The sequence below is a fragment of the Haliotis asinina genome, chromosome 6, assembly GCF_037392515.1.
Source record: "Haliotis asinina isolate JCU_RB_2024 chromosome 6, JCU_Hal_asi_v2, whole genome shotgun sequence".
Taxonomy (NCBI): Eukaryota; Metazoa; Mollusca; class Gastropoda; order Lepetellida; family Haliotidae; genus Haliotis; species Haliotis asinina.
Window position 1 is genome coordinate 23683126 of NC_090285.1, and position 9927 is coordinate 23693052.

Below are 9927 nucleotides of genomic sequence, written 5' to 3' on the forward strand. Positions count from 1 at the left end.
ATGTCTTGAGATCTTTGTTTAGTGGTAGCCAGAGATGTGGTGGGATTATAATGAACCTGACTCACACCAAGACCCGACCATGACCGCTGTACCCGTCCTGCTGGCTCTCCTGTTGACGACCATCTCGTGTAAGTTTTGCCGACCCTATCCTCAAAGTGTTAGATATACAGCTAGTACCTTGTGTCATCAATCACTTTTAGTGATCATTTTCTATCTTGTATCATTTTCACAGCTACATTCCCTATTAAATACAATAACACAATGTCATCTGGAAAGTGGCCAAATATAACATTTTATATTTGCGATTACACTTTCCCATTAAAGTGCAGATTGTGGTACTTGGTAAGGTGGCGTCCCATCCGGGATTCGAACCTACACCAACACAGTCAGGCACCTAACCGCCAGGACACATAGTGAGCCGGCTAACCGACTCAGCCACATATCATATCCCTAGATATATTTGCTTATTGGGAATGTGAAGATCGGACATGCTGTTGCACTAACGCTCTACATTCATATTGAAGAATTTTGCGCTGACGCTCTATATTCATATTGAACAATTTAAAGAAGTGTAATACCTGAGCATGACTCCCCTTAATATATCCACAGTTTTGTATAACTGGAAAAGACACTAGACAGTAGACACCCCCCTAATATTTTGGGCAAGGCGTTTGATAATCTGTCCGCTGTCTGATGGTAGTTTTGTGCCATGATTGTTCTAATCCCGGTGCCATGGTGATGCCAGTTTCATTGGTGCCATGGTTGTGCCAATTCCTGTAATCTGGCCACTCGTTGCGATCTTGCGATCCGGGATGCCAACGAAGTTTCAAAATCTGGCCATTGAATAGTATTGGCGTACTGGTGAGAGCCGTTACCTTTCAAAAACGATGTTGTTTTACGCCGTCGTCAACAAAGACGGCAGAGGGTGGTTATCAAAAGGTGATACAACGTTTGCATTGAGAATTGGGCAGTCAGTCGTCCTATTCTACCGCTCTCTGCGCATGTCTAGATCGAAGAATTAGGACAAGCATCCCCGCTTGTGTGGGACGAATGTTGTGTGGGTTCGTCTGTGACACATAACATCCGACCAGTGCACGTGGAGGTTCCTCCATTTTGTTCCAGACATGTCAAACACCTGGTCAACCGGTGTAAACCGCTGAATATCTAAAGAACTGCATGCTGGACGCTTCGGTACTCTTTGACACCAAACTTCCGATTAAAATCGATTCCTAAATGTCGGCGATAATAATTGTCCGATGGTGTATCTACTTCTCCCTTTTATACAGATGCTTGAGTTATACAGTGGAAACCGGCATCTGTCTAACCTAGCAAGTTGTCAATAACGGCATATAATCCAAGTCCCTTCCGTGGCTAGTACATTTATCATCAGCTCTGCAATCCAGCACATTCTCTAAAACGGACTATTTCCCCAGTCCCAATGAGTGCCGGATTAGATAGGTTCCACTGTATATCTGATGTTGAAATATAAATGTGAATGATAAGGAAATTGCGTGCTTTCTTTGCAAATAACGGTTTGTTAAATTACCAAGGTCCGTTGTGTCCTTTTCTGCATTAATGTACCCCTCCCCTCTTCTCACTCACACCCGCACACACGCACACACACACGCACACACACACACACACACACACACACACACACACACACACGCACGTGTTAACATCGTGCTCAATGCCAAGCATTATTGGCTTTTTGTATGGATATCGTTGAAATGATATCTTGATATGTCAGCGTCTTGTGTGTCATAACTTTGACGTTATACTCATCCTGTTATGATATGATTCGATTCGTCTTGGTATTGACACAGCCTGGTCTTTAGCGTACGTAGCGCTGTTACGAGTGCTGAAAGGTAAAGGGCCTGTTAAGCCTTTTTGTAATCGCTGATTCCGCTGTACTTAGCACAACCTAATTACTCACAGAGTGCATCCTCATTAAAAAAACACTAAAGGTCAACATGCGGCGCGAGACACTTGCAACATCAGGCATTCATCATGACTCGGACTTTTTAAGTTTACTCTGCTAAAGTATTAACATATTTTACGTCTCATGCACGATAAATTACCGCACAGCCAAGCCGTTCATGAGCGGGAGACTGTGTCTCGTTTATCCATTAACCAACAATTTGAAACAATTCTAAGTAACGTGATTGGTCCAGAGAAGAGTAATACAGTGGAAGCTGTCTAAACCGGCACTCATCGGGACTGAAGAAATAATCCAGTTTAGACGATGTGCCGGATTAGAGAGCTGATGATAAATGTACATGTCACAAATGGGACTGAGATTTTATGCGGGTGTTGACAACTTGTCGGAATGGACAGATGCCGGCTTTTGACAACTTCCCACTGTATGTTCATTCGTAAGCAAAATACTGAAGCATACATTAGTTCAACTCAGAATATCTATTTATATTTTATTTGAAGTTTTGTAATGCAAAGAAACCTATAAAAATAACAAACATCGATTCGTTTCGACATATTTTTCATACATTTGTGTATTTACTAGTGTTGAAAATCGGTTGAAATTTCACCACTGACGATTGGTTCATTACCAACGAGCAATCATCGAGAAAAATTGGTTAGATTCAGATTTCCCGTTCAGGCAGTTGATGCATATAAGCATAAAGAATAATAACATGTCTTTTCTTGTGTTCTTAATTATTTTATTTATTTTTAATGTTATTTTTAATTTTAAGCGAATTTCACATCCGATGTTAAATGACGCAAATAACGAATATGTTAGGAACATTAACTCTCTGGAGCCTTCAAGAAATATTCAGTCATGAATTTTCATTGAGCGAAGTGAAGTGTTTAGAAAATGTGATCGATTGCTTGTTCGTTGGGCATTGCAACCAATCTTCGATTATTTCAATTAATCGAAACACCTCTAGTGTGTACTGGTAAGTACTCTAATATCCCTTCTTTTGAAATTCCTACGTCTATATTTCGGAAGTACCTTCATGCCCCGGGACAATTGTACTGGGGTTATTGGTGCTGTTACTCGTATCCCTTCGTTTTCAGAGTGATAGCCCAACATGGGAAATTAATGGAATATTTGCCCAAGCTTGATGAAATGGGATCAAGGCATGTTATTCAAGGAGAGCGAGTGTGTTGTGCAAATACATTTTCCGTGATAATAGACGCCTTTAACGGGTGTATCGCATGCACTTAAGTTTTCACTAATTGGTCAAAGTATATACTTTCTAACATTCTTTTAATCCAACGCCCTGCAGATGTTAAGGCCCAGATGACGTGTGTTGAGAGTGTGAGGTCCCTCTACACCAACGACTCAGCTTACTGGTTTGGGACGAGGTACGACTCTGACTGTCCACCTGGCAACAATAGTCCCATGTGTAGAAATACTGAACCATTCAGAACCTCCCTCCTGTCTCGACTGATGGGGGAAGGCGCCACCGACGCTGGCGGCTTAACCTTCGTAGTCGACGTCACGTACCCCATTACTCGTCCAGGTGAGCTTCACTTGTTATGATCCGCCTTGTCTCTTTCAGTTTCTGATTCAGGAAGAAATAAACACAGATAGTATATTTTGAAATGCAGCGATATTCCTACTGACAGCACAATTTCGGACAACAGATATACATTTATGTTTCGGACAACAATATATGTATATATTGGAAGCTGTCTAATCCGGCAGGCATTGGAACTGAGGAAATAATCCGTTTTAGAGATCGTGCCGGATCGCAGAGCTAATGATAAGTGTAAAAGCCTATTTGTTTACGTCAATACTGTGCAGGGGAAATATCCTCATATCAACAATATACTACTTCCAACTATAAACTGACAAATGAAATAAGTACACATTTGTTGGGGGGAGGATTATTCTAAAATATCACCGTAAATATTTTGCGTGTGACTTGCAAGTCGCAAACGATTGTTGCCATAACATACTCCTAAAGTACCAGTGTACTTTCTTTTATACGTCAGTCTATGTGATCTGCATCTTTTCAGATGATGGGTCCTACCGTGAGTACATACTATACATGCTTCATTCAAACATGGGATGGTGGGGTAACCTCGTGGTTAAAGCGTTCGCTCGTCACGCCGAAGACCCTGGTTCGATTCCCTCGATGGGTACAATATGTGAGCCCCATGTCTGGTGTCGCCTGCGGTGATATTGCTGTAATATTTGCTAAAGCGCCGCAAAAACATACTCACTCACTCATAAACACACGGACGCTGTGTTACTATTTGCTTGTAGATACAATATATCTATTTTATTGGATCAACAATTGTTTCATTCTCTGTCCACTTATTCTATCTTAACATATCAGAAAATGATATTTATGATACCATGTCTAAATATTTTTGGTTCAGCGTAAAACGTATTTTTAACATTAAAATAAACACACATGATATTTTGATATATTTGTGTCATTACAGATGTTGCAAATCATGTAGATTGCGTTGACTCTCCTTAGGCTCTTAGATGATGTTATTTATTTGGTCTTATTTTGTTTAAACTATATCATATGTGTAGCTGAATGTATGGCATTCAGTTTCATATCTTTGTTACACACCAGAGACATACAACGGCTGCGGGAGGATAGTGGACGTTCCAATGACAACACGGGAAGATTTCTGCATCAACCCCCTCTGTGACTCCGTCTATACCCCTTTTGATCTGCGTGAGCTGCCTGAAGTGACGTGGCCAGCGGAGGGAAATGCCCTGTACACTGTGATGATGTATGACCCGGGTCCGTTTTTCATGCATGCGCTTTACGTCAACGTCCCCGGTGGCAGACTGCAGGGCGGAGATGTAGGTGACATTTCCTGACTACAGGTTACACGACCCTAAATGTTTTCCCATACACTTCTATAGTAACCCTATATTAAAAAAAAATATCCAGGCTATTAACAGCCATTCCACATACATAGGGTTACAGTCTGGCCTTTAAACTACAACAAAACACAGCACTAATTACTTAGAAGTGTGGTCAGTTTTAATTCCTGAATGGATGTGCTTTTATAACACATAAACATCTTACACTATTTCATCCAATCCCAGCTGTCACAGGCGTCTGTCCGTTGTAGTTGTTTCCGCACGGTCCTAGCTCGGGGGAGCATATGTGATTCTGATATAGTGTAGTGGAACCTACGCGGGGAACACGGATCGCCCAGTTGTCTAAGCCCAGTTGTAACTACTCCTCGCCTGTATATCCTTTATTCTACCATGACCTCAGTAAATACTGGATTGTGATTGGTTAATCAACGTCATTCAGAAGTATATAATCACGTTATATACTTCTGATTTTCCAACACATTATGTATTTGTTTAAAATGTGAATAACGCAGTTATGGTAGAATGGAGATAAACATAATTATGCATCTTGCGTTGGAAAATCAGAGGTATATAACGAAATTATAATAGCTCTAAATTTTGTATTTAAAACCTCAGGCTACGCGTTAAATTAAATTTACAGCTATTATAATTTCGTTATATGCCTCTGATTTTCCAACACAGTATGTTTTCTCCTAAATATCGCCGATATATCCGCCTTTTTATGCTTTTGGGAGCTAACCCCCTCTTTGCTCATATCTTGTTTCCATGTTGGTCAGCACCATGCCTGTGGTCAAACTAACACACAATGGCTTCACATAAATGCTGTTCGGAAAATCTACAAACGTTTCAGGGGAAAAACGGGACTATAGCGTCAATAGCCTTGGGAACCACCTGATGGCACCATGTACAAAGTAACATCCTAGATACTCTTCTTACAGACTATACTAACTCACATTGGGCCTGGAAATCCCCTGGACCGGGTCAACCCTTACCTCTGGCTCGTGTTTAAACAACGGAGATCACTGAACTCTTCACGGATACCCCGCATCCGAAACAGAGTCTACATGGAGGACCTTGTGTCGCAGCTGGCACTCTCAAGTAATTGCGATAAATATCTCTTACTTCGCATTCTCCGAGTATGAAATATAATGATAACGTCATGAGCTGTTACTATTTTGATTCCGTTAACAGTTATTGGTTTAAAAAATACTGAATATATCCAACAGACAGATCAATGCCTAAAGGAAGTAGCTTTTAGCAATGTTCCAGAAATATCACAGCGAGGGACGTCAGAGTGAGTGAGTGATTTTAGTTTTACGCCGTACTCAGCAATATTCCAGCTATACGGCGTCAGGAACGTCAGAACTGCGGGCTACCCCAATGCCTGGCTGAAAGAGGACTATCAAAGGGAATGATAGCATGCGAGTAAATGTTAAAATAAATACAGCTCAAACCATCATGGGGACCCAGTACTCAATCTCTGTTGTGCACGATCCTTAAGTTTATAAAGCTAGTAGGTCGCACATTGTGTGTTCATGGTTACAGCACAGTCATATGGCATCAACATCGTTATGACAACAACGGATGAGTACGCTGCTGTCTTCATCCGGTCAGTTGGATTTATGAACAGATGTCCAGTCTATTATGGGCAGTGTAAGTAGTGAAGAAATATATCTGTTAACTTGAAAATGTCATCATTTAGTTATTTCGCCATAATGGAATGAAAAATGCAAGCATGCAATATCTAAACTCCCTACTCACCGCCATTTGTTCTTTCGCTCATAACACAGTCCAGATCTAATAGACTGGGAATGGGCAATATCCCTTTACATATAGTGAATCCCAAAGAAGATGAGTGAGTGAGTGGGTGAGGGTTTACAGCAATATTCAGCAATATTCCAGCTATACAATCGACAAACCAGTGATCAACAACATGAACATCGATCTGCGCAACTGGGAACCGATGACATGTGTCAACCAAGTCAGCGAGCCTGACCACCCGATCCCGTTAGTCGCCTCTTACGACAATCATAATCGCCTTTTATGGCGAGGATGGGTTGCTGAAGGCCTAATATAAACCTAAAGTGTGCTTCTCACTATATTAGGTCATCTCTTGTTTTCCCAGAATAACCGCGTTTGAGGTTTTTGTTTTGGAGGGACAGGTTTTACTTTTCGTTAGTAAGACTGCTTCCCAGGGATACTCTAAGCACCGGATATGGAAACTAACAAGAAGCTATGGTCATGTATACACTGTTGGTTTCCATTCCTGACTGAAACTTTGAAGATTAACTTAGAATATTCGCGATTGGATGACATTGCTGAACAATTTCGCTAAAAAGTGAAATGCTGGTATTATGACAGTAAGTTTTCATCCAGGGTTGAGCAGCTACATCCAGGAGAGAGGTGGGCTGCCGTCTCTTCCGGAGTGTCTTGATCTCAGCGTTTCCATTGACGTCACCTTCACGGCCCCTGCTATAACGTACGAATCATGCGGAACCATCTATCACAAAAGGTGAATCTATTCTTGTCTTCTTCATAAGGCAAAGATAGAGCGTACTATATGCAGTCCCTGTATTGAATTACACAGGATGGAAATCTCAAGTCCCGTCTTCGCTATACGGAATAGTGCATCAAGAGTCATTAACCCAGCGAACAGTGTTCGCTATTTTAGGGTCAAATTCATTGTATTTTACGTGCATTATTTCTAAAGGCATTCTCAAATGTTCTTGTGGTCATCTGTGTATAGGGAATAGCTAAGGGCTCATATACTACCATTCAGTGATGACACATTATAATTTATACCAATACCCTGCTGATTTGATATGCGTATCTGTCTTATTTCAGTATGGCTGTAATAGGGTATCAGTCTTTAATCATTTTTTCTGTTCCAGTCCTGTAAACGTCACTGTAGATTACCGGAACATGGATCTGTTGGGAGCCGTGGAGACCCGGATGCCCCCACAAGTCAGCCTAGTTCCCCTGGAGATCAGAGATCAACCCCCATCAGTCACACTGAGAGGTGAGTGAACTCACACCGACACAAATTCTGGGATGGGATGGGATTTTTCTGAAGATAACCTTCAGGTTAAATACAAATACCACATTGAAATCAGTGTAATAAACTGCGGCCCAGAAAAAGAGTAAACACTTCAAAATTTGCCCTGTCAAAAAAAATTACGAACGTTATCAAACATTCTGTAACGAAGGCAGTTATACTGTCTACACTTGAACTTTTGGTTTGATCAAAACGTTAAGACGATGAAAAATTCCTAAACACCGGAAACGAAAAGTCCACAAGATGTGCAGCTATGACATATATCACCATCGGCTAACGATTTTGTTTGTTATATTCTTTGCTATCCTCAAACATTTGTGTTTACTCTTTTTGCTCTGCAGGCTGTGTAAGAGTGTTTGTCTTCTTAGCAAGCGGTCTCATTGACTAATCTGATTCATTCATGACGTCAAACGGAGTCAAGGTTAAGAAAATGTCATTTCTTGGCCTTAGAAATGCCAGTCTAGGATATTCAGGTTGCCCATGGCTGTCCTTTTTACTCCAGTCTTTAAACACATGTGAACAAATGCTCTTTGTTTCAGACAAGATGTACACACTGTTGATGTTCGACCCAACCCCAGAACTGGGACAAACAGAACAGGACTCCTACATCCACTGGATGGTCATCAACATCCGGGGTACTGACATCACGTCCGGTGACGAGGTGTATGACTGGCTTCTACCCATGACATCAAGGTTGAATCAACTCTATCTGTTTGCGTTGTTCGAACAGACGAAACCTATCAACGCCAGAAGAGTAAGATCCTTTGGAGGAAAAGACTGTCATCCGTACATAGTCAGAAGGTACAATACACCTCAACACAATACATTTTCTTGTGAAACCATGTCCTTGGTAAAGTGGACGGAATGTTAAGCAGGAGGTTGGAAGGTGGTTGGATTCTATAACCATGCGACATAATGATTGTTGACAAGTCCTGAAGACAACTGCGATATGAATCCGCATCAATACGTGTTTTTGTTTGTTGTTGTTGTTTTCAAATACACGGAAACATTCTCTATTACGGGACCGGGAAGATCCAGCTTAGAATTGTACTTCAGTAACCCATGCTTATTGTAAAAGTCGAGTAACGGGATCGGGTGGTCAGGCGAGCTGACTTTGTTGACACATGTCATCGTATCCTAACTGCATCGTGCTGTTGATCACTGGATTAAAAATTATTGTCTGATGCTGGTTCGATTATTTACGGACCGCTGCCGAATAGCTTAAACAAGAACCTACCAATTACGATAATCTAACAACCATCATTTGCTGCAGATGCAAGTACAGAGCTGGAGACTTTATCCGCACCAATAACCTGTGTCTGGTGGGTATGAGGCACCTGAGGGTGACGCCGGACACCTACCGTCAGTACATGGCATACGCTGTGACAGAGCTGGAAACCAGAGACCAGGCCTGTTGGGGACGGGACAGTCAGTGTCCACATTGTCCAGCAACTAGAGATCCTGACCAGCATGTAACCAGCCCGTAACTGAATAAAGGTGCTTATGGAACTGAAAACGTGAATACAATGTGTATTTCGTGGCGACATTTCGTGTCAGATTGTGGTTCTAATTTATGTTGTAGCCTTGTGTGGGTCAACCAACTGGTGCTCTTCTCTGTCAGAGACATAATTAAAAAGTGTACAAATCAGTTTAGGTTCCATGGTGCTCGAGCGAGTGAGCGTGTTTGGTTTTACTCTTTTAGCAACATTCCAGCAATATCAAGGCGGGGACACCAGAAATGGGCATCACACATTGTGTCCATGAGGGGAATCGACCCCGGTGTGCCGGGCGAACGTTTTAAGCCTATACAGGCTGCCCCGCCGCCCCTACAGTACTTGAAAGGTGATGTATCCGTCGACTGCAATATGGCTGCGTGACGAATGTCCCGGAGAGTGTCTTGCTGCTAACAACTGCTACAGAACCACGCGTGACGTACGTCTTTTATATGAAGCGTCTGTTTTGGGGTTTTTTAGTTTACAACATATTCTTGCACTAAAGTACGGTGTTTCACATTAAATCTTTTTCACATCACCTCGTAGCCACACGACTTCAGACA

General features: G+C 41.8%; 1 protein-coding gene across 1 annotated transcript; it reads left to right on the forward strand.

Annotated features, from left to right (window-relative positions):
* Positions 1-79: 79 nt before the first annotated feature.
* Positions 80-9358, forward strand: LOC137287756 (uncharacterized). The gene is made up of 10 exons (XM_067820146.1): positions 80-128; positions 3249-3485; positions 3985-3999; positions 4557-4792; positions 5755-5914; positions 6362-6469; positions 7193-7328; positions 7708-7835; positions 8411-8672; positions 9145-9358. Exons 1-10 carry the CDS (start codon positions 80-82, stop codon positions 9356-9358), a joined length of 1545 nt encoding a protein of 514 aa, XP_067676247.1.
* Positions 9359-9927: the final 569 nt, after the last annotated feature.

Coding starts and splice junctions, on each gene's coding strand:
- LOC137287756 (XM_067820146.1), top strand. CDS start 80: ATGACCGCTGTACCCGTCCTGCTGGCTCTCCTGTTGACGACCATCTCG. Junction 7,329..7,707: donor GGAACCATCTATCACAAAAG/GTGAATCTATTC, acceptor TTTCTGTTCCAG/TCCTGTAAACGTCACTGTAG. Junction 7,836..8,410: donor CCCATCAGTCACACTGAGAG/GTGAGTGAACTC, acceptor TCTTTGTTTCAG/ACAAGATGTACACACTGTTG.